Consider the following 24,831-nt stretch of genomic DNA (forward strand, 5'->3'; position numbering starts at 1 on the left):
AAGTCTCCAAATGGGAAAGAGTGTGTCTGTGCTGAGATGAGATGGGGTAGGAAGCAGGATTGTTGTAGGCACAAATCGTGTAGTTCAGGAGCTACTTGTTTTTGTATCGGAAAGGAAATTTGAGAGTACATTTTATACAGTGCTATTTATAAAAACTCATAAAAAGTAACCTTTGAAAGAAACTTTCTTGAAAATTTTAGATAGGATTCTCTGAAGCTGTGGGGTGGATAAAGTTCTAAGAATAGGGATGATCTATTTTATGGTTGAACTTAACCCTTTTTCTTTATATCTCTTGGATTAGATTGTCTTGAATTAATCTGACAGTTTTCGGATTAAGTTACTTTTCATATCCTTTGCAATTCTCTTGGAGTTCTAAGTTAAATATGCTAAAATGTATGAGTAATATTCCTAACACCCAGGAATTGTATTTGCCAAACTTAAACTTGTGAATTACAATTTAAGACTTATAGAAGGTGTTACATTTACTGTGGGTTCACTGTCAAGATCTCAGAATTCATTTTCTAAAGCAGAGTTTAGAGTAATGTTTCCTTAGTGTAGAACTGGTGACACAAATTTAAAGTTCCCTCTGTTAGAGGAATAGTTTATCATAGATGATGTGGCATTAATTACGGTCTCTGAATTAAGTAATGGTAGGAAGGGGAAAAACGGGAGAATTGGCAGAAAGCAGCCTACATGGATAATCATGGAAAATCAGATGCACATTTGTCAAAGGAGGCTACAGGTTCTATTCAAGCTCTATTTAATTAGAAGAGATCATATATCTTGAATGTATAATAGCTTAAAAGACAAAATGACATTTTTAAGCAATAACGTTGAAAACTTCACTTCTCTAGTCATTCATACGATAACTTTTATGCATGTGTAAGAAAGGATCCAGGAAAATTAAGTAATTTTTCCCAGTCTACTACATAAAGTGGCAGGAAAATGTGGTATTTTATATATGATTGTAAAGATAATAGATACTAATCAGACTCCTCCAAAACTGGTCATATATATATAGCTACTCCTAAATTATTACAGATAGTTCCATTGTTTTAAGATTAGAGATTAACCTGATTAGTTGTCAAAACAGAATTACAAATGTGTTCTTAAGAGTCTAGAATCTTGAGGAGGGGATGGCAAGTAGAAGACATTTTGATGACTTTTATTTCCAACATGGAAATGTTTGATTTAACTGAACTCAAAACTGCCTTCTAACAGTTAAGATCTTTAAAAAGGAAGATCTTTATTATTTCACTCTATTTGGCAACATGGAATCAGAGGGCTTTGGTTCTTCCTACCAAACCCTTAGAGAGATCTACAATTTGGGGGATCTTCTTGCTATAATAAGGGCTCTCAACCATCCCTTCCAACGTTGAAATTGCCCTTACTCTTTTCAACTGATCAGACACTAAGGGCTCTCAAATTTTAAAACAAAAGGATTAACATCAAAGATTGGATTACCCTTTTCCATCAGCCTTCCAAGGGTCCTAGTCACTGTGCATTCAGTCCAGTCTCCTTAACCATTTGTGTTTCTTAGGTTACTGTAAATCATCTGATGTTTGAAGCCAGACCCTGAATTTCAAAACTAAGAAAATAGAATTATGTTTACAAAAGATATTCAACCAAGATTTTTGATCACTCTTTAATTGGAATAGCCCACTTATGAATATTCCAATTTTCAAAAATTTACTATATGTTAAATTCAAAATAATTGAGGAAAAGATTGATGGAAATATATGTGATAAAACAAGCATAACTTTTAACTGTAGAATCTACGTAGTGGGTATATGGGTGTTCATTGTAAGATTATTTTCTTATTAAAGAATTTTACAACAAAATGTTAACAGAATTCGGGAAAGTTAACGCTGCTTTTACTAGTTCACTCCAACATTACACAGAAGTTGAGTATTTGCCAATAATTCCAAAAGCTCACTTACATGTAACATTAAGCACAAATAAGTCAATCTTTTGATGTAAACTTTGAATATCCTAAATGTTTTTTCTTTGCTCTTTCAACTAGGCTGGTTAGTTGGTTATAACACTTCTAAAATAATGGAACAATTCTAGTCAATGACTGAAATACCAAAGCCATTGTAAATAAGAACTGAAAGATTAGAGAAAGGATACTGTATTTAAGCATTGTCTTATTTGGGAAATGTGACAGTTGACATTTAATGTTAATGTTGAAATAAATGTTAAAGCTTGAAGAAACTTTAATTAGGAGAGGATAAAGAGGTAGGTGGAGACTATAAAGATTCTGAAGGGCATTTATAATAACTGCCCATGGTTTGAGGGGAAAGTTAAAGAATTATCTAACATGGAATAACTTGAACTTCAAGTAGCGTAAGGAAGTGTGTCTGTCTGAGATTCCCAAAGAAGAAAGGGGATGGCCGAAGGGCTGGTGAGCACTGAGTGACCAGGAGGTAGAAGGGCAAAGCAGGGTGCAACTCTTAACACTTGGTTGGCGCCTACTCTTTAAAGCCTTTAATGTTGAATTAATATCAGTGGAGTTAATGGAAAGTTAAAAGCATTTAAAATTATTCCTTAAGTGTAGTTCCACTTTCCATGATAGATATTCATGTAAAAACACCACCTTCTAGTCAAGGTAGATAAAAGGTGGACAAAAGTGCAGTCACCAAAACCTCTTACAGTATCAGTTATATTTGACTACGGACAGGCAGCTAAGAGCACCTCATACAAGTGCTTTTCATGTATATTTTATTTTTATTTTTTAATAGATCTTTGACTATAATTGCTTCACAGTACTGTTAGTTTCTGTTGTACACCGAAGTGAATCAGCCATATGCATACATATGTCCCCATATCCCCTCCCTCTTGCGTCTCCCTCCCACCCTCCCTATCCCACCCCTCTAGGGCATCGCAAAGCACCGAGATGATCTCCCTGTGCTGTGCGGCTGCTTCCCACTAGCTATCTATTTTACACTTGGTAGTGTATACATGTCAATGCTACTCTCACTTCGCCCCAGCTTCCCACTCCCACCCCGTGTCCTCAAGTCCATTCTCCATGTCTACATCTTTATTCCTGCCCTGCAACTAGGTTCATCAGTACCATTTTTTTTGATTCCATATATATGCGTTAGAATACAGTATTTGTTTTTCTTTCTGATATACTTCACTCTGTATGACAGACTCTGACACCTCACTACAAATAAATTTTAGAAAATTTTTTATCCATGTTTTTAAGTGGTATTTTTTAAAAAATCCCACATAGATTATATGGCAAGAGTAGGGAATTATAAAGTATAAAATAACACCAAAAATGGTTAGACTTTGTATACACATTAAAAATTATAATGAATATTCTAACAAAACTAGAGCATTAGTTTTGCTAATTCAGTTACATTTAACATTTTAAGGCCCAAATCTTAAGGTTTACCGACAATGTGAATGTTAATGCTTTTCCTTAAGGTTCTTATGAAATTATATAAATATTTCACGTGTTAAAATAAATTTAAGCAACATTCCATCTCATTTTTAAAATATAAGAATGCCCTGAAGAGTCAGACCAGTTATACAGCTTATGTCGATTTTGAAAAAAGGTCTTCAACAGAGTACTTTTTCTCAAGGTGTAAAGTAGTATTCCCACGAAGCAGACACCACCTCACAAATGTCACAGGAATGGCTCTTAACTTCCCCCACAAAGAAATCCACTGAATTTTTCTTAGTATTGAAAAAAAAAAAAAAAAAAAGGCTATCACTTGAGCCTGGAAGACTATTTTATATTGAGATTTTTGTTGAAATTAGTCAATTTAACAGCATTTTAAGTCTATACTATAAGGAGTAAGCCAAGAAAACTAGAATGTGGTTTTCCTCAATTTCTATGGACCCATTTCTAAAAAGCATATAGTTCTTAGGCATTTAGTTCACAGAATTATACTCCTAAATTAGAAAAGTGGTAATTTTGCTTCTTGTTTCAATTACACTTTTTCTGAGAAACTGCTCATCCTACACAAGCTGCAATACATAAGATCAAACAGTAATAAACATGCAATCAATCCATTTCTAGCACAAAGCACTGATTACTGGCTAGATAGTCTCATCTGGAGAGACTGACCCTTTAAATTTTCTATCTGCATTCTGAAAGAACCTGAAACCTGACATACCCTAAGATATTCCTGATTTTAATTTGTAACGTTACTAGTTCATAAACTTACAGGTAGGTTGAATATGGTGTTTTGAAACATGTGAACCAAACATATGCTTTAAATCACATAATACATTTAAAAAACAGTAACCATTAACCCACTGAGCATCCATCTATCTCCACAAGTTGATACTATTTCTTTTCATAAATTCAAAATTGTGGTACATTCCTAGAACATAAGATTCAAGAAAGACTAATCATATAACCCTTTCCTCAAAATAAAATAAAAACATTATACCTTTTTTTTTGGAAAATACTACTGATGTGGTATAGTATCCTATGTATATTTTTAAATTCAGTCTTTCCTCACATGATTCCTTTAAATAAAAAATGGTATTTGTCATTATTGTGAAGTACTGTTTTAACTTGAATGAAGTTCAATCAACCTGGAATATCTAACACTTCTATAAGGGAATATTATATTTCTAAATAGGTTTTTGACTATAGTATCTCTACACTTAATTTGCTTCTTTTCAAAAGATGTACCCAATTTAATTCTATAATCACAGTCAATCCATCAATTACAGTCCATTCACCTTCTCTGTGGGCTGTCCCAGCTCTATTGTGTTCCTGGGATGGGATCAGTGCATTAGGGGCATTCTCTAAGCAGTGGGGGCCAGGCCCTAGCCCAGTCAGGAATGAAGTGCTTACTCCCCCAAGGCTGTCTGTGTGAGGCAATGGGGCCTTGTCTGGGATGCACAAAGCTGTGGTTAATTTGCTTAATTTTAAGAGCATCTTTTTAAAGGTACATGATATAAAATTTCCAGAGGGCCTAAATTGACATGGTTCGATCAATGCCAGAGCTCATGTTATGATCCTAAATACCCTAGTTTCATCAAGGGAGTAATTTAGATGCTAAGTTCATAATCTTCATTTAATACTTAAATTTTTCTAATCAAATATATGAGTTTTGAGAGTAATATCCGTATGTCTCACTGAACCACTGGTCCTTAAAATACCAAGAGTCACGGACTTGTTTGAATATCTAGAGGACCTAGATCTGAAGCTTCGGTTTCATGATACCAGATTAAGATCTCCTGCGTAAGTAGCATGTATTTATTTATACAGATACCCCAAATATTCTACCACCCTGTCTGGAAAACAAATTTAATTTTTAACTCTAAATAAGAAATTACAATTTTAATGTAGTATAGAAGAATTATAAAAGTATTTCTAAACGCTTCTTCCTTTAAACTTCGACTAATTTTGCTTCATGCAATGGAATTGGAATAAAGGCAGAAATTCTTATTTGTAATACAACAGCATGTCTTAGAATAGTCGTTATCTCAGATAACATATAAAGTCCTGAAATTAGTTAATATTTTACATTTAAAAATAAACAGCCCAGAGGCACAAGATTAAACCGCAGACTACAGATAAAAAATTTGGCATATTCCCCCATTACGTTTGCAGCTACAAAATACCAGCTGCTACACAGAAATGTGAATTATTCATGGGGAGAAAGAAACCAAGCAGTCATGGTGGCCACCTTTATCTTCTTTGACATTAACTTATCCTCTATGAATCTTGAACAAATGGAGGTAGGTAGTGCCCCTACACCAAACATAGGAAGTACCTGAGTAAATATATTATCTTTACAGGAAATGATCACAGATGTGTGATACATTTGCTTTATTTAACAATCTTACTCTAAGTATCCTCTCTTAAAAGGTCCAAGAAACAATTCTACAGCAGAAGTGAACCCTAGAATAGATGTACCCAGAGGACAATTTTCCAGGGTATCAGCACAACTGCCAATCAATTTCCACTCAGTCACAGAACCCATTTTCACTGAACCCTATAATCATTTCCTTTCCAAATTCTATTCTCTCCTTTTCCTCTCAATATTATCTTAGTTTAGCATATATCTGCGAAAGACTTTTTTCTTCCAAAAAGACAAGCATGGTGATCAGGGAGGGCCGTATGGAGCCCAGCCACCACCCAGCTCCAAAGTGTAATGGTTGTGTGACCTTGTGCATGTCATTTAACCTCTCTGCGTCTCACTTACCTTATCTGCAGTGGTACTGACCTCACAAAGCTGTTGTGATGAGCGAGTAATGTAAAACTTACAGAGCAGTGCCAAGCACATAGTAAATGATCAGAAAGTTTAAACTATTATCATTCCAGTTTTTCCATCAAACCAAACAGTACCCTCCCCCTAAGCAGCCCAGGGATTACAGTGGAAAACCAAATCAGAGATAAATCGAAGGATTAAGCATGTTCAGAAACACTGCCTTATTAACTTTTTACTAAGATATAATGATTAAATGTAAAGACACTATAATCAACTCCTAATTAGTATTTGGAATAACTACATATATGTGTATGTAAACCCAAACATTTACTTAGAAGATACAAAAAAATCAGTATTTGTCTTGCTCTTTCTTCAGACTGTTCTCTCAATTTTCAATACTGCCACATAATTTTATAACTAAATTTTTATTACATTTGAACACTTCAAAGAGCTATAATTTTGAAATAAATTTTGCTATGATTAGAGAAAATCTACTCAGGAAGTACAATATACATGAATTTACGGTACCTGTCCAAATATTACCAGCATATAAATTATTTTGTAAAGTTATTTCTTACACACAGGATGTAAAATGCAAAAAAAAGATGGAATTTGTATTCAGAACAAATAGAAGCAATATTGGCTCCTATATGCTAAAAATATAAGACATATTTTTTTTCTAAAGCACTCTAGATACAAATATTAACTGTATGGGCTGAGAACTTTTAATTTCAATGTAATTCAACAAGGTACACAAGTAGAGCTCTATAAATATATCCCCTGTAATAACCATATGCAAAACCATTTTATCACAAATACTACCAAAACCCTCTGAAAAACATAATCTACAAACACATTTTTAAAGAAATTCTTAGTTTTAACAACTACAAAAGCAATGAATATCAATAAAGCTATTTGGCTTAAAAAAATGAAGGGCAGTGTAATGTAAATCCCAATACTGCAAAGTTGTTTTTTGAGGAGGCAGTCTTGAGTTTCTTAATACAAGGTACTAAACATTTCCAAAAATAAATAAGAGTTATTCTATACAGTTTAAAGTCATCAGCTAGAGCTCTAAAAAGAAAAATTAAGCAGTAGATGAAAAGTAGGTATGCAGAATTAACAGTATAAAGTATGATTTTTATACAAAATGTACCACTCTTCAAATGTGTAAGGCTTGATATGAATTTTTGGACTATGAGTGTTGCACATCATTTTTAGTTTCAAACCATTCAAAATTCAGAATTTTTATAACGTTTTAATATTTCTGAAGCGAATAAATATGGTATAGAATGCAATTTAATGTCAACTTACCTATACTGTTCCACCCAGTAAAAATAAAACCTTTTTTGAGCTCAGGAAAGAATGTATCTTTTGAACACTTGATCTCTCTATAAACTCTACTTTTAGAAATGTCAGAATTTTGTAATATGAACTAATATCCATCAGGAATTGGCCCAAGTTTAAAGAGAAAACAAAAAGGAGACGTAAGATGTCAAATAGTCTTAAGTTTGCCCTATGCGATTATACAGTCATAATTACTTTTTACATGAAAGAAAAGTGCTTTAAAGTAAAAAATACTTTCGTAAAAGTTATTAGTATTATTCTTAACATCCAAGTCTAATTTTCCAAATTAGTTCCATTTCCTTTGAAAAGTACCCTTCTGCCACAATGTAAACAAAAAATGGTCCATAAAATGGGACATTACTCACATCATAATTTGTGGTATGGGCCCTTAAATCGAGACCAAATCTTAACCCAAGATAGAGAGATTTTATCTCTTGCACATGCCCAAAATAACTAATATCAACTCACTTTTTCTGTAAGCCTTGAAGAATTTTTATTTAACATAACGAGAGGTTTATTTAACATATTAAATACTACGTAGCACTCTTCTGTCGCTGTTCACCAACTGTTTTTATGACGGTAACTCCGAGATCTGGAATGCGATCGAAAATGAGAGTGTTTTGCTGTTTGTGCTTTAGTTTCAGAATTGGTATACCCTTTGGGAGATTTACATGGGGATCTTGCTATGGAGTCAGAATGTCTTCCATGTGATCTTGATTTTGTTCCTGAGCTAGTCTGCTTTTGAGGTGAGCTTGATTGTGATTTTCCTATCGACTTGGACCTTTTTTGCAAGGACTTGGACCGTGACCGTCCTCTAGAACCAGAATTCCTTCTTGGGGTTCTTGACTGCCTTGCTGAGGTAGATCGCCTTGGTAGTGATTTGGAGCGAGATTTAGACTGGCTGTAAGAAAATCGCCTGTGTCGGGACCTGCAAACATCCATAATATCAGAGTATGTATTTCACACAAAAATACATAATAGGTTAGGAAACAACACTTTCAGGAACTTATATACTTTACATAACATTAGTTATGTTTTTATTGGATAAGCTAAAAGAAACTCTAATTTTATCATGCATGCTTCTGGTTCAAACATAAGTACAAGTTTGTAATATCTGACCAAAAGATTTTGACTTTGCTAGATATCAATGTATCTTATGAGCCAGTTCTGAAAAATATATTTATTTTGCATATTTAGTCTGGGTTACATAATCCTAAGAGGTTAGAAAATCTGAAGGGAAAAAAAAGAAAGAAAGAAAATATTTAAAGCTTATCAAATGTTTATAAAGACATAAACCTAGATGGAGGACTTCTGAATCCTGCCATGACAGAGCAGCTTGTTCTAGACTAATCTTCCCATAGAAAAGAGCTATGTAAAAAAGGTAGACAACATTTATAAAACAACTGTTAAAAGGCACTGGAGAATTACCAACACAAGCAGAACTCGAGGGGTTATAAGCCATGGCTCTTTTCCTAAGACCATTTTCCAAATGCCAGCATGGCAGACTTGAGCCCAACTAGAAAACAGCTATTGGACTAAGCTGCAGAGACAGAAGTTAGAATTCAGGGCCACGAAAATGGCTAGGACTGGAGAGACGAAAATCCCAGAGGTGAGGACACCGCAGGCAACCCCCATCCCCTAAGATCTGCCTACAAGTTCTCCTCAGGTCGCTGGCCATCTTCCAAGTTGCACATGCACAGGATGAGACTCTAAGAGGTCAGCAGAAAACAGCAGCTGGAAGATTTAAGAACTTAGCTGAGCAAGAGGGAGGGGATATGGGGATATATGTATAGCTGATTCACTTTGTTATAAAGCAGAAACACACCATTGTAAAGCAATTATACTCCAATAAAGATGTTAAAAAAAAAAAAGAACTTAGCTGAAATTTTCTCAGATACAGAGTTGCTGGTGAGAGGGCTGGAATTCAAGCCCCCCAAAAGGTCAAGGAGGCTTGAGTGACAACGCAGGCTTTCAATTAAGAAGTCAGAAGGGCCTCATCCTCCAGGTTAAGGGTCATGCCCTAGGAGTAAGTGTAAAGCTGAAATGGATCAGCCTTAACAGTGCCTCAAACCAAGCCCTGACAGGATCAAGGTGATCTGCCAATGCTCTGCCTGCTAGAAGAAAACAGCTTTCTTTGGAGAATCATATCATCCAAAACCTCTATAATCTTTCAACAGTAATGTCCAACATCCAATAAAAAATTATGAGGTAGGGCTTCCCTGGTGGCGCAGTGGTTGAGAGTCTGCCTGCCGATGCAGGGGACACTGGTTCGTGCCCCGGTCCGGGAGGATCCCACATGCCGCGGAGCGGCTGGGCCCGTGAGCCATGGCCGCTGAGCCTGCACGAACGGAGCGTGTACAACGGGAGAGGCCACAACAGTGAAAGGTGCCCGCGTACCACAAAAAAAACAAATAAATAAATTATGAGGTATGTGAAAAACAGAAAAAAATGACTAAAAGCTAAGGAAAATAAAACGAAAGAGACCCAAAATAATTTGGATATTGGCATTATTCAGAAAATAATTTTTTAAATTACTATGATTAATATGTTCAAGAAAATAAGGGAATTCCCTGGCATTCCAGTGGTTAGTACCCTGAGCTTCCACTTCAGGGGGCCCAGGTTTGATCCCTGGTCAAGGAACTAAGATCCCACAAGCCACGCGGCACAGCCCAAAAAATACAAAAAAAAAAAAGAAAAGAAGAGGAAAAGACAAAGAAATAAAAAAGATGGGGAATTTAAACAATACTGGAATCTATAAAAAGAATCAAATGGACATTTTAGAACCAACAACATGATAGTCGAACTTAAAAAAGTCATTAGATGGATTTAATAGCAGTCTAGATACAGCAGAAGTAAGAAATAGCAAACTGGTTATTAGAAAAATATTATAATGAAACACAATGAGAAAAGAAGTTTTAAGAAATCCAGAACAGAGCATAAGAGTTATTTGGTACATACTCACGTGGCCTAAGGGAAAAATTGAATAAGGTACAAGCAATGTTTGAAGAGATGATGGCCTAGAATTTTCCAAAACTAATGAAAGGCATAATAACTCACAATTTCAAGGAACTCAGTAAACCTCAGGTAGAATAAACACAAAGAAACCTATGCTGGGCATGTCACAGTGAAATTGCTGAAAACCAAAGTCAGAGAAAAATCTGAAAATCTGCTAGAGAACAGTAGACACATTACCTTCAAAGGAGCAACATTAAGACTGACTGTGGATATCAGAACAATGGAATGACATTATTAAAGAAAGAAAAAAACTTCCTGCCAACTTATAACACTATCTTCAGCAAAAATATCTTTCAAAAATGAATATAAAGATGTTTTCAGACAAACTGAGTGAAATTCACTGCCATTAGACTTGTACTCTAAGAAACGGTAAAAATGCTTCAAGATGAAGGAAAATAATCCCAGGTAGAAGCATGGAACTACACGAAGGAACAAAGAACACTGGAAAGTATAAACATATTGATGTAGAATATATTTTAGAATAAAAGCACAGTCTTTTATTTTAATTTTTTTAAAAGCACAGTTTTTTAGAAATTGTTTCATTCCTATTGTAGATAGTTGTAGAAAACAAAATGGGAAAATTGTCCTTGGGGAAAAAAAATTCTAACGTAAGAAAGAAAAAGGATGCATATAAACGCTACTACATATAAAATAGATAACCAACAAGGACCTACTGTATAGCACAGGGAACTACACTCAATATTTTGTAATAACCTATAAGGGAAAAGAATATATATATATAAATGAATCACTGTGCTGTACATCTGAAACTAACAGAACACTGTAAATCAACTACACTTCAATAAAACTTAAAAAAAAAAGGATGCTATATTTGGACTAGGGGCCATTTTAACATTCTTCAGGAATATTTAGGAGTATATACACATTCACTGACACAAATTTAACAAAGATTTATGGAATATCTGAGTAAGGGACTACTGATAAATGCTGGGGATATTAAGCATTAAGACAAAAGTCCTTGCTCCACAAAGAGTTCAGTCTAATGATAGCAGCAAACTAGTTTTTTCCCACATCCACTAAAGGCAAAAGCAGTGACCTCTTTTTATCTAAGGTAATACAACACATACATTGAATATATTTATAGTACATGTTAGACTTATCTATATGCTGACCCATACACATACACACACATACAATCTGATCCTTATGAAACTTAAAAGCTGGGTAAGATTTGCATTCTCTATAATACAACTTTACAAATAAAAAACACTGAGGTCAGAGAGGTTAAGCAACGGTCTTATAACTAGAACAGAGCAGAACAGCATTGTCTTACAAGAAAATGTGGTTTTTTCTTCTTTTTTTTTTTTTTGGACGCTCTGCATGCAGGATCTTAGTTCCCTGACCAAGGATCAAACCCAAGGCCCCCTGCAGGGGAAGTGCGGAGTCTTAACCACTGTACCACCAGGGAGTCCCCGTTCTTTCTATTCCTGATACACCATGATGACTGGGATAACTGACAGACTTCTTTTTTGTTTTTTCTCCAGCCAAGTAGTATACTGCCACTAGAAGGCAGAAAATGCTGTGAATGTTCTAGTTAATCAAGGCTCTAACACATTTGGAAACTGCTTATATTCTTAATGAATCAGATGGGCAATTTTTTCCTTTTCTTTTAAAACCAAGTCTTTTTCACCAAGGCCAGTAGATATTATTCAATAAATTAGGGCAGTGCTGCTTTAGATACAATATTACATCTATTTTGATTTTTGGTTTATTAACCATTCATTAATTTATAGTAATGTGAACTGTTGAACATCACTTTCTTACTATTCATGTCCTTCATGAAGCCAGAAGCAGTACCATTGGTACTGGTGTGACTTTCCTATACACATGGCATGTAAAATTTCTTAATTTGTTCCCACATTTTACGTTCTATAAATGTAACTTGTATTTGAGTGTATCAGTGTCAAAATCTCAAATCATCAGTAGGAAAATGGCTATCCCTTAGCCATGGAACAAAATGGATTATTCTCCACAGACACAAGGGAGATTTATATTCTTATACTATCAAAGTATGATAAAAAGAATCAAATTCCAGAACACAGTATGACTGTTCCTAAATATTTCTTTACCAATCTTGGTGATGGCTCAATCCTGACCTGGGTTCTTCTGGCTTATAAAAGGAGCTTGGGCTTCCCTGGTGGTGCAGTGGTTGGGAGTCCGCCTGCCGATGCAGGGGACGCGGGTTCATGCCCCGGTCCGGGGGGATCCCACGTGCCGCGGAGTGGCTGTGCCCGTGGGCCGTGGCCGCTGGGCCTGCGCATCCGGAGCCTATTGCTCCGCGGCGGGAGAGGCCGCAGCGGTGAGAGGCCCACGTACCACAAAAAAAAAAAAAAGGAGCTTAAGGCTTCCTTCTACTTGCATGCCTCCCTCAGAATGAGCCAAAATCAAAGCATTTGATTCATATCCAAGGAGAGGGACCGAGCCGACATGTAAGATTCTAGGGCTCTGAAGAGGCCACATCTTCTAGTAATCAAGATTCTTGGATATTTCTCTGTTCCTATCTTTTCTTTCCACTTGGCTGGAGGGACTGGAGCCAGGCCACTTCACAGTCTTGTTTTTAGAACTAGGGACTTGGGGCAAGGACTCTCTGTCTAGCTCTGGTACATATATTCCTATGTTGGGCTTTTCCTTGTCTAGGCTCTTGGAGTTGAGGAATGGAAGGACTGGAGTAAAAGTGAGCAGTTCTGCAGATCATTTTTGATTTGAGGCTATGTCGTCAGGGGACAGCGTAGGGGTACAATATATGGCCCAGGAAAGCCAACTCTTTTTCTTTCTTTCTTTCTTTTTTTTTTTTTTTGGCTGCACAGCTCAGCATGTGGGATCTTAGTTCCCCAACCAGGGATCAAATCCTCGCCCCCTGCAGTGGAAGCACAGAGTCTTAACCACTGGACCACCAGGGAAGTCCCCAGGAGAGCCAACTCTTATTACTCATAGAAAGAGGATACTAGTGTAAACGCTGATCATTCTTCAAGGACAGAATTCACCTTAAAATTCTACATGCCTATGAAAAAAATCACAGCATTAAAACTCAAGATAAATAGTGCCTAAGTGTTTAGGAATTTAGGCATGCTAGTACAATTTCAGTTATTACTTAAATAGCTTCACCAAGTAATTAATTTCCATTGTGATTTACTATTATTCTAACAGAAACAAACTCCTAGCAGGCAAAATAGATAACTTGCAAATATCTTTTTCTGAAAAATCTACCACTTTTATGTCTTCTTCCTACAATACTACCATACTTGGAATATATTCTTGAAAATAATTTGCCTTTTATAAATATATTGATTTACATTAACTTTAGTCAACTTCCTTTCACAGTGATTACACTGTATTTCTTATGAGTTTTTAATCATAAGACTTCAAGATTCTTAATCTGGGGGTTCATTTAGGAAAATTTTATTTTTTTTAAATCCTCATTTTATTTGTCAAGTATACTTTTTTTTTTTTTTTTTTTTTGCGGTACGCGGGCCTTTCACTGTTGTGGCCTCTCCCGCCGCGGAGCACAGGCTCCGGACGCGCAGGCCCAGCGGCCATGGCTCACGGGCCCAGCCGCTCCGCGGCATGTGGGATCTTCCCGGACCAGGGCACGAACCCGTGGCCGCTGCATCGGCAGGCGGACTCCCAACCACTGTGCCACCAGGGAAGCCCAAGTATACACTTTTTAATTTTTCGTTTTTTCCTCAGTATATATTATCTTTCTACTAAAAAGGTTAAAGTTAAGTCTGTCATGAAATGAAAACACTGGAAGGTATCTAATAAACCCAAGTTAAAATAACAATACATGACAAACAGAGAAGAGCATATCCTTCTACAAAAGTTGTTTCTTTTATGTATATTAAATAAAATGATTCTGGTGGCCTGTTTTTGAAAACTCTTTAATTTTGTACTCACTCTTTAAGGCTATCAGACCGCCGCCTATTTCTTCCCCATGAAGAACTCCTACTTCGAGTTCTCCTTTGGCTGGGGCTTCTTGATCTCCTGTGATCACTTGGAGAACAAGGGTGACGTTCTTTTGATTTCATTTGGCCTGGTGCTAGAATATGAAGTTCAAGATTTATAATTCATTACCTGAAAACCTCAATAAATAACCACTCAATAAATAAACTACTCGAATAGTATTTTCGGAAAGAATTTTAAATTAAAAAAATCAGTCATTGCTGAAATTCATTCTGCTAAATAAACAAGATCCACTATTTAGTCACACTTACTTTTGCGATCACCTTGTGCAAACTGTATTTCAATCTGACGGCCACATACCCACTTTCTATTGAGGTTATAAAGAGCATCTTCAGCATCACGAACATCTTCAAATATGACTAGCTGTTAAGGACACTTTGAACATCAGATATCAAATAAAAATATTATTTTTAAAGAATTATTTACATGTGACATGAAATTATTAGGAAAACAAGCTCAAGTTATTAAGCTCACATCTCTAATATAATATGAATAATCAGAAAAAAGTCACTTATTATCAAAACAAATGCCCCATTATGATTCAGAAGAGTGAATCTAAAAATAAAAACAGAAACAAATCTCTATATTTTTAATGTATACATCAGTGTAGCTGTAGTATGCATGTATAATTAGAAACATGTTATGAGAAAAAGATAAGTCCAACATTGGCTAGTATTATCAAATAAACTGTTTAGGACTCACTCCCTTCTGTTAGGTAAAAGATTTATCAGGTTTTTCACTGAAAAAAAATCAGCATGCAGAAATCTTTATTCTGAAATTAAAATTACTCTTTCATTAAAAGGCTTTTTAAATTAATTTAGGAGAAATTACTTATAAACAAAAGTGCACACATATAAGTGAGCTAAAACATATATTCAAAACTGATTTGGTTCTTTAAAAATGATATTTAACTTTGAACCTACTGCTTTAAAATACCTTTATGTTTTTATTGTTTGGGATATGATTATAAAAGATATAAACAATCTGCAAATATCTGGAATTACATATATTGATTCCTAATACCCCACTAAACTCCCTTATATATATAAATTATATATTAAACCTAAATAAATGGAAACAAATTATATAAAACGACTAAATAGTTGTATTTCAGGAGGTTGTTGCTGGATTAACTTTTTTAAAAATAGAAAACAGAAAAAGCTCAAGTAATGCAATACAAAATGAGACTTTGGCAATTACCTCAATGTCACTTGATCTTGAACCTTGACCTTTATTCTTTAGGGCTTGCAAGATGGACTTTATAAGAGACGCAGAACCAACAACATCAGACTTGGCTTTGATTCTGGAACTCTGAGTAAATGTAGGAAAGCCGAAGTCTCAACCTGGTGTTGGCTTTGTCTTTTGCTTGATAAAGACTTCCCCTCTTCCAGGTCTTTATATCTGTGTCCACCCTCCCTCTTTACTCCTTGATGCTTGAACTTTAGGTGCCTTTTGTCTCGCCTGCTCGGTTTATGCTTGGATTCTAGCTAACAGGTTGGTTCAAACTGAGGGGCGCTTGCCAGCTACTGTGGACTGCTTTAGATTTTCTGAGATAAAGAAATAAACACATTTAATTAGGCAGTATTAATCTCATAAAATATACTCCTGAGTACATATATGTATATGCAAATGTATGTAGTCTATTCACATGCACACAGTAAAATAAAGGATATTGAACATAAGCAAATCCTCTCGGGCGGCGAGTGTAGAAGTCAAGTGGAATGTAAACGTCTACTATAGGGCCATATCGACCAAACTCACGGCGCAAGTCCTCAGGCCTGAAGTGTTTTAGAAATAAGGTAAAGAAATATGAATAGCTGGATTAAAATATTTTGCCTACAGAAATCCAGTTGAAACCTTCAAAAGAAAGTATATTATCTGGACTAGCATTATCTAAAATTGTCTCTCACAGGAATCACCCAGGATTTAGCAAAGAAGGAAAAAATAAAGAAAACAACAAATTCTCAGGTCTCATTTTTGGAGATTCTGATTCATGACATCTGGAAATCTGTACTTTTACAAGCAGTGGGCTTTTATGCTTAGTCAGGTTGAGGAAACACTAACTGAGGACATCCACTTTTTTTTTGCTTTTTTTAATTGAAGTATAGTTGATTTACAATACTGTGTTAGTTTCAGGTGTATAGCACAGTGATTCAGAGTGTGTATATATGTGTGTGTGTGTGTGTATATATATACATTCCTTTTCAGATTCTTTTCCCTTATAGGTTATTACAAAATATTGAGTACAGTTCCCTGTACTATACAATATAGGTCCTTGTTGGTTACCTATTTTATATATAGCATATCCACTTCTGAAAGTTACTCCTATTACAAGACTTTTCAATTGTCAATATACAGAGAGTTCTATTAACTCATTAAGAACACATTCATCTCACTATAATTTCACATTTTATGTTCACTGTTTTCAGATAGCAAGAATTAGATTCTAAAGAAGTCCTAAAATTATTTCTCAGGCTTTAAAGAAAAATGGTTGCTTTACTAGTAAACATAAAGCAAAAATAACTACCATAATCTCAAATTTGACAAGTATTTTTGAGTCACTTATATGCTTTCTACTGTGATAGGTACTAAAGAGGGGACACCAAAGAAATACATGGCATAATATTTGTCTTCATGGAGCTACAATTTAACTGAAGAGATAAAATACTTAGCATTAATAGCTGACAGTTATAATGCATTTATAAATTCCCATAACAACAGATGTTTACAGATGAGGGCACAGACAAGTGACCTCACCTAAGGTCACGAAGCCAGCAAGCAACAGAGCTGGAAGCAAACTCCCACAGTCTGACACTAATCTGGGTTTGTAACCACTCTACCCTGCTGCCTCGTGGAGATCTTAGAGATTCAAAATCAAGCTATGAGCACAAAACACGGCTCAGAAGATATAAGAGTATTTCAAAACATATTGTGTAGAAAAAAGACCCTAAGATGACTGCAAAGCTTCTACCTTGGGCAAATGGAAGAAAGATGGTGTCCATGATAAAAATTAGATAGCTGGAAAAGTCAGTTCAATATAAGAGGGAGGAGAGGCAAAAGAAGAAACTTTCAGGGTTAGAAATGCCAAATCTGAGGTGATGGTGGAATATCTGTAAGAATTCTGTAAGCAACTGAAAACGGTGACTATACGAATTATATTAGTTATTATATTAGTTATATTAGTTATTTTCTTTTCAAGACCAGAAGTCAGTGATTAATGCTACAGATTGGATTTAGGAGTTATTACATAAAGATTCAACTAACACTGACTAAGTAGCCACTATATACCAGGCAGTGCCGGCAATATTATGACAAACTTTATTATATTTTTACTATTTATTATATTTATTTCATTTAATACTCAATATAACATGTTTAATTGTCTGCCTTCTCTGAGAGACTATTAACTTTAGATTTAGAGGACAGTGATAATGTCTTTTTTCTTCTGTTTATTCATTCAACAAATACTTATTGAATATGTACTATGGGCCAGGCTCTAGGAATATGATAGAGAACAAGAAAAACACAATTCCTGCTCCCATAAAACATACACTACAGGGTAAAGATTCTCAACCATTCCTGAATATTGCAATCATCTGTGAAGGAGATATTATAGCAACAGGCATTCCAGCCTGATGCATTAATCTTTGACCTAATTCGTGCTTCCCATGGTGAGCCCCAGTTATGTTTAAAGTTTTTAAAGGTTTCATAGGCAATTCTGAGGCTCAGGATTGAGAATCGCTTCTAAAGCAGGTGTCTTCACTAGTGTATCTCAGTACCTAGCATAGTTGCTTGGCACACAGTAGGCGCTCAGTATGCATCTGCTGTATTAATGAGCAAAGAACAGATTGTTACCATTTAATAGTCAAGGAGACAGAGTGAGAGCAGTCACCTTGCCCAGAGGTACACACAGCCAGTAGCAAAGCTAGTATTCAAATAAATGTCTTAGGAGGCAACCAATTCCATTAACCAAATATGAGTGGCTGACAGAAGAGGATCCTAGATAATATAAAAGAGGCTGGAGCAGTGTGTGTGTCACAGAGGCTTAGAATCCCAGAAGTCTGAAGGAACAAATCTCAAAAGAGCTGGTTCTCTTTCATTGTCTCCACTCCCTCACCTGTGAGCTGTTGTTTTGTTTTCATTTATTTTTGCATTTTTGGTGTGATCTATTTTGACATTCAGAAATGTATAGAGATAATAAACACCCATGTATCTACCAACAAGATTTATTATATCTCAACACTTGCCCTATTTGCTGTAATTTTTAGTATTAAGAAATATTACATCCTCCTACCTTAGAAACAACCGTTGGTGTTCCTCATTCCTCTGCATAACTTTGTATTTCTACTGCAAATGCACATAAATGGTATCAAACTATCTGTAAAATTCTCTACCTTTCCTTCTCCTCCCTTGAGATTTCTCCATGTAGCTCTAGTTCACTCATTTTAACTCTGTATTGGTATGGTTATGAATAAACCACAATTTATTCATACATCTTTCTGTGGATGAACATTTTAAAATGCTTCTTTTTTAAACTGCAAACGGTGCTAGAGCGCACATTATGATGCGTGTGCTTCCTAGAGCTCTTCAGAGTTCTCTGGGATGTACCACTAGCTATGCAACTGATGGGTTGGAGAGTACAAATATCTTCAGCTTCATTACATGCTCTCCAAAGTAGCCAAATCCACTTAAACTCCTCAAGACATGCATCAGAATTTCTAAGGATCCAACTCCTCACTAACATCTTTTACTCCTTGCCATTCTGAAGGATATAAAGTGAATGTGTATCTCATTATTTGAATTTTAATTTACCTAAACACCAGTGAGGTGCAACATCTTTACGTGCTTATGGGTCATTTATTCCAGGGGCAGAATTTCTGGGTTTTTAGAGAGGATGTATATATTTAATTTCTATGAAAGAGCCAAACAGTTCTGCAAAGTGGTTGCACCATTTTATACTGCCACCACCAACATGTAAGTTTCAGTTGTGCCAATCTTTGTCAACACTTGGTATTGTCAGTCTTTTTAATTTTAGCCATTCAAGTGGGTGTTAAGTGGAATCTCACTGTGGTTTTAATTTGCATTTCTGCAACAACAAATGATGCTGAGCACTTTTTCATGTGCTAAATGGACATTCGGATATTTTTCTCTTGAAAGTGTGAGTTTTTTGCCCATTTTTAATAATAACATCTGTCTTTTTATTATTGAGTTGTAAAAGTGCATTATTATTCTGAGAAAAAGTCCTTTGTGAGATACATGTTTTGTGAATATTTTCTCCCAGTCTTTGGCTTGCCTATTTACTTTCTTAATGCTATTTTTTAATGAACGGAAATTTTCATTTTGGAGAAATCTATCAATATTCCTTTTTCTTTTATGGTAATTACTGTCTTTGTTCTATAAGAAATCTCTGCCTATCCCCAAGTCATGAAGATATTCTCCCATGCTTTCTTCTACAAGCTTTACAGTTTCATCTTTTACATTTCAATTGATGATCCAGTTCAAATTACGTGAAGTAGAGGCTGCAGCACATTTTTTTCATAAAATTAGTACATACATCCAGTTGTTACAACACCATTTGTTGAAAAGACTTTCCTTTCTCTAATGGCTTTAATGCCTTTGTCAAAAATCAAATGACTCTATATGTATGGATTATTTATGGACCCTCTATTCTGTTCTACTGATATATTTGTCTATCCTTAGGCCAATATCAAACCGTTTTGAGTACTGTAACTTTTTAGTAAATCTTTAAGTCAGGTAGTATAAATCTTCCAGCTTCAATGACCTTTTTCAAAATTATTTTGGCTATTCTAGATCCTTTTGTATATTAATATATTTTAGAATTAACTTGTTAGTCTCTATTTTTTAAAAAGCATTTGATCAGGAGTGCCTTGAATCTATAATCAATTGGGACTGAATTGATAACTTAATAAAATTTCATCTTTCAATCTAAGAACAAAGTATATCTATCAATTTATGTTGGTCTTTGATCTCTCTTGGCAACGTGTTATAGTCTCCTTCAATGCAAAGGTTTTTACGTGTTTTTTTGTGAAACTTATTCCTATGTTTTTATGTTTGTTTTTTTAAATAAATTTATTTATTTATAGCTGCGTTGGGTCTTCATCATTGGGTCTTCGTTGCTGCGTGCAGGCCCTCTAGTTGTGGCAAGTGGGGGCCACTCCTCGCTGCGGTGCGCGGGCCTCTCATCGCAGTGGCTTGTCATTGCTCTAGGTGCACGGGCTTCAGTAGTTGTGGCACGTGGGCTCAGCAACCATAGCTCGTGGGCTCTAGAGCGCAGGCTCAGCAGTTGTGGTGCAGGGGCCCAGTTGCTCCGCGGCATGTGGGATCCCCCCAGACGTGGGATCAAACCCGTGTCCCCTGCACTGGCAGGCAGACTCCCAACCACTGCACCACCAGGGAAGTCCCACCTAAGTATGTTTTTAATACTAAGATAAATGGAATTAAAAATTTTTTCATTATTTGTTTGCTGTTAGTATACAGAAATAGAATTTTCACTAAGTTTACCTCATATCCTAATAACTCACTGAAACTCATTACTAATTACTATAGCTTTATGTAAACAAACATGTCACCTAAGAATAGGGACAGGTTTTACTTTTACCTTTATAATTTTTATGTCTTTTTTTTCTTGCCTTGTTGCATTGGTTAGGACTTGCAATAAAATGCTAAATAGAGGTTGTGAGAGTGGACATCCTTGTCTTATGAGAGGAAAGCATTCAGTTTCATCATTAAGTATGTTATTGGCTATAGGTTTTTCACAGATGTCCTTTATTAAGCTGAGGAAGTTCCCTTCTCTTCCTAGTTTGCTGAGACTTCTTATCATGAATCTCGCTGGATTTTGTTTAATGCTTTTTCTACATGACCACTGATATCAATATAAATGTAGCCTCATACACACTGTAACCAAAGAATGCTATTAAGTATATCCAAGAGAAGTACTTAATGGGTACTCCCCAACCTAACATAATGGTAAGCATCAAAGTGGGAATGTTTTGAGATTTCGACATTACTTTGTTCCAACAGAAAACTATATCTGACATTAAAAAGATTACTGTACACAAAATGCCAAGATTTAAAATTAATATTCTTCCTGGTCCACATCTTACTTCACCAGTGAAGAGAAACATAACACAAATTATAAAATTTTAAAATCTTTCTTTAGTTCTTGTGCTCAATTTCATTCCTAACAAATTTAATGCTAACCTATAATGTGTTTTAATGTCTTGTGCTTTATCATATGTATTAAAATGGCCACTTCAAAGAAACATTTAAAATAAAATTTGGCTTTGTTATAAAACTAACATTAGATAAAATATGAAAACAAGATAAAGAAAACCACTCAGGCTTCCCTGGTGGCGCAGTGGTTGGGAGTCCGCCTGCCGATGCAGGGGACGCGGGTTTGTGCCCCGGTCCAGGAAGATCCCACATGCCGCAGAGCGGCTGGGCCCGTGAGCCATGGCCACTGAGCCTGCGCGTCCGGAGCCTGTGCTCCGCAACGGGAGAGGCCACAGCAGTAAGAGGCCCGCGTACCGCAAAAAAACCAAAAAAAAAAAAGATAAAGAAAACCACTCAAAGGGATTTCTTTCCAGGATCATTTTCTATAATATATATATAGATTTTCCCTTCATTTTTTTATGTAATTGAATTCAAACTGTATTTATAATTTTATACCCTGTTTGTTTTAACATATATCCCAATGATTTTCTTTATAAGCATACCAAATGTTAAAGCTAATTTAAAACGTGTCTAGGGGCCTTCCCTGGTGGCGCAGTGGTTAAGAATCCGCCTGCCAATACAGGGGACACGGGTTCGAACCCTGGTCTGGGAAGATCCCACATGCCACGGAGCAACTAAGCCCGTGCACCACAACTGCTGATCCTGTGCTCTAGAGCCTGTGAGCACGTGCCACAACTACTGAAGCCCATGTGCCTAGAGCCTGTGCTCTGCAACAAGAGAAGCCACTGCAATGAGTGAGGCCCACGCACCGCAACAAAGAGTAGCTCCTGTTCGCCTCAACTAGAGAAAGCCCACATGCAGCAACAAAGACCCAACACAGCCAAAAATAAAATTAATTAATTATAAATAAATAAAATGTGTCTAGGTGTCATATTGCTAGTTAACTTAGACTATATGCCACCTTGTACAAAAAAAACTATTAATTAAGGTTACATGTGACGATTCTACTTTCATAACATTACTCAACAGCTGTGCAGTTTTAGGAAAGATACTTAATGTCTCTAAATCTCAGATTCTTATCTGTTATATAAGGTTACTGAAAATTTAATAAGATAACATAGTACAGTTTTTAGTACAGTGCCTGGTATACAGTGAGTACTCAACAAATGTTAGCGATTATTATAATTTCATTAATACAAACCTCCTAGATTTTGACTGTCCCCCAGTGGCAGTGATAGAAAGTCGTGAAAAAAATGGAAAAGGAAATCAATAAATCTCAATTATCAGTCTTGATTATCTAGATCAGAGGTCATGTGTCACATGTGTATATGTTTTGTTTGGCCTACACAATGTTTAAACATTTAAAACAAGTCCAAATGTCTATACAGCAGTTATCAGCTGAAGCTTGGTAGCAGTCACTGTCCCGCTGAGATGGCACATGTTCTTTTTCATTTGCCAGGGTCCATACCATCCTACTGTCCCTTAACGTGACATCTTCACTCATTCATATTACCCTGGCTGGCCCCTGTGGCCATTAGAATTGGAAACCTTTCATTTTTCTGTAGGCACACTGGAGAGGCTTGATCTTATTCAGTATTCAAGTGGTCTGTTTAACTGTGGGAATTGTTTTAATCTTACCCAAGTTATAAATTTTGCTTGTTTCCTATGTAATATATTGATTAAACAGGTTGAGAGAAGAAATGTAAACACAGGCATCTTTAGGATGTTAAAGTATATTAACTCACAGTTTACAGTTGTGACATATATATATAATAGCAGGGATCAAATTTTTTAAAAAGACCTAACATTTACTTCTCAAAGGTAAATTATGATGATTACTCCTGATGGCTCTGGAGTCAAGCGCTCCAATATGTTTCCAGCTGTGAAGCCCCAGGTAAGTCATTAACACGCTGACTTGCAGCTTTCCCTTATGTACAATAAGATAATCCTGCATACCTATAAAGTTTGGGATGGTGCTGGAGAGTAAATTAAGCAAGCCCAGTGATACGAAAATGTCTGTTATTTTAGACATTTATCAAAATGTCCACCCGCCCCGGCATTCCTTCTGGCCCCTATTAAGAGAGAAGGACACTGTTAAAAGAATTCATTCCTTAACATCTATGTTCAGGTACTATGTAGACAGAATTCTCCAAAGAGGGGCGGGTGGTTTGAGTGCATCAGAACCGACCAGGGAAGTCTATCCAAACCGTTATGATGGGTGTTTATATTGCACTCAGAACTTTAAAGAAAAACACAGAAATCTCATCCACTGAAGTTATCCTTTGTATATAGTATAAAACTGTGCAACGAATAAAATTTAACCAGCACCACCCGTAAGTAGACCAGACTACCGACTACAGGCAAAGGGAATCGTAAGGCCCAAGGTACGCATTATTCCGTAACGCGTTCTCACCATCCCCAATTCCTTCCCATTTAGGAGGCAAGATGCGCGGCTTTATCCCGGTACAGCGACAAAGGGGCGAGACCCAGGCACCCACCCGAGGAACACTGAGGGCCAGAGGCGGGGAGGGACCGGCTCCCGGGCAAGAGTCAGCCGGCGCTCCGCCGGTTCTCGCGGTGGGGATGGGTACCGGCCCGCCGCCCAGGTGCCGGGAGCGGTCAAGCGCTACGGGGCCCGGAAGCGGGGCCGCAGCGGGGCGGAACGCCGGCCGGGAGGGCGGAGGCGCGAGTCCCGCCCAGGCCCCGAGTAGCCCGAGGGCTCCCGCCGGTCCCGGGAAGGGCTCCTCCGCGGAGCGCCCCGGCCCAGCCGGCGGGGAGGTGCTAGGCAGACCCGCGGGCCGCCGCCGGGCTCCGCCCCGCGGCCGTTACCCGCCCCTCCCCCGCGCCCCAACCTGAGGCGGCACCGCCGCTCACCTGGTGGCGTCCGCGACGTTCCTGACGAACAGGGAGGTGTTGGGGGGCCTCGTGTAGCGAGACATGACCGCTTCCTTCGTTCCCTCCGGGTCTGCCCGTGGCCGCCGGGCTCGCTCCGTCTCCTGCTGCCGCCGCAGCCAAAGCAGCTCCGCCGGCCCCCGGCGCGACCCCCTCCCCTCCGCCTCGGCCCCGCCAGCGCGCAGCCGCAGAGGCGGGCGCGGGGGAAGCGCTGTGCGGCGCG

The 24,831-nt window shown here is 37.1% G+C and overlaps 1 protein-coding gene across 6 annotated transcripts; it reads right to left on the bottom strand.

Annotated features, from left to right (window-relative positions):
• Positions 1-3,695: 3,695 nt before the first annotated feature.
• SRSF12 (serine and arginine rich splicing factor 12) lies at positions 3,696-24,800 on the bottom strand. Of its 6 annotated transcripts, none has more exons than XM_073789431.1 (5): positions 24,591-24,800; positions 16,179-16,300; positions 14,774-14,881; positions 14,457-14,598; positions 3,696-8,454 (listed from the first exon to the last, which is right to left on the bottom strand). In XM_073789431.1, the coding sequence occupies exons 1-5, from the start codon at positions 24,653-24,655 to the stop codon at positions 8,085-8,087; spliced, it is 807 nt and encodes a 268-aa protein (XP_073645532.1). In that variant the 5' UTR covers positions 24,656-24,800; the 3' UTR covers positions 3,696-8,084. The 6 variants fall into 6 exon arrangements, with proteins under 6 accessions (XP_073645532.1, XP_073645527.1, XP_033723444.1 ...); XM_073789426.1 differs by lacking the exon at positions 16,179-16,300 and adding an exon at positions 15,723-16,069 and having other exon boundaries at positions 14,774-14,885; positions 24,591-24,729; XM_033867553.2 differs by lacking the exon at positions 16,179-16,300 and adding an exon at positions 15,723-16,069 and having other exon boundaries at positions 14,774-14,897; positions 24,591-24,729.
• Between the last annotated feature and the right edge of the window lie 31 nt (positions 24,801-24,831).

Source organism: Tursiops truncatus, chromosome 12, assembly GCF_011762595.2.
Source record: "Tursiops truncatus isolate mTurTru1 chromosome 12, mTurTru1.mat.Y, whole genome shotgun sequence".
In the NCBI taxonomy this organism is placed as follows: Eukaryota; Metazoa; Chordata; class Mammalia; order Artiodactyla; family Delphinidae; genus Tursiops; species Tursiops truncatus.

What these genes read in the sequence shown, in the direction of transcription:
- SRSF12 (XM_073789431.1), bottom strand. Translation starts at nt 24,655, where the DNA reads ATGTCTCGCTACACGAGGCCCCCCAACACCTCCCTGTTCGTCAGGAAC. An exon ending in AACGTCGCGGACGCCACCAG is followed by an intron (nt 16,301 to 24,590) that starts GTGAGCGGCGGT and finishes AAAACACTTCAG; the next exon opens with GCCTGAGGACTTGCGCCGTG. An exon ending in CGGTCTGATAGCCTTAAAGA is followed by an intron (nt 8,455 to 14,456) that starts GTGAGTACAAAA and finishes GGATGTTTGCAG; the next exon opens with GTCCCGACACAGGCGATTTT.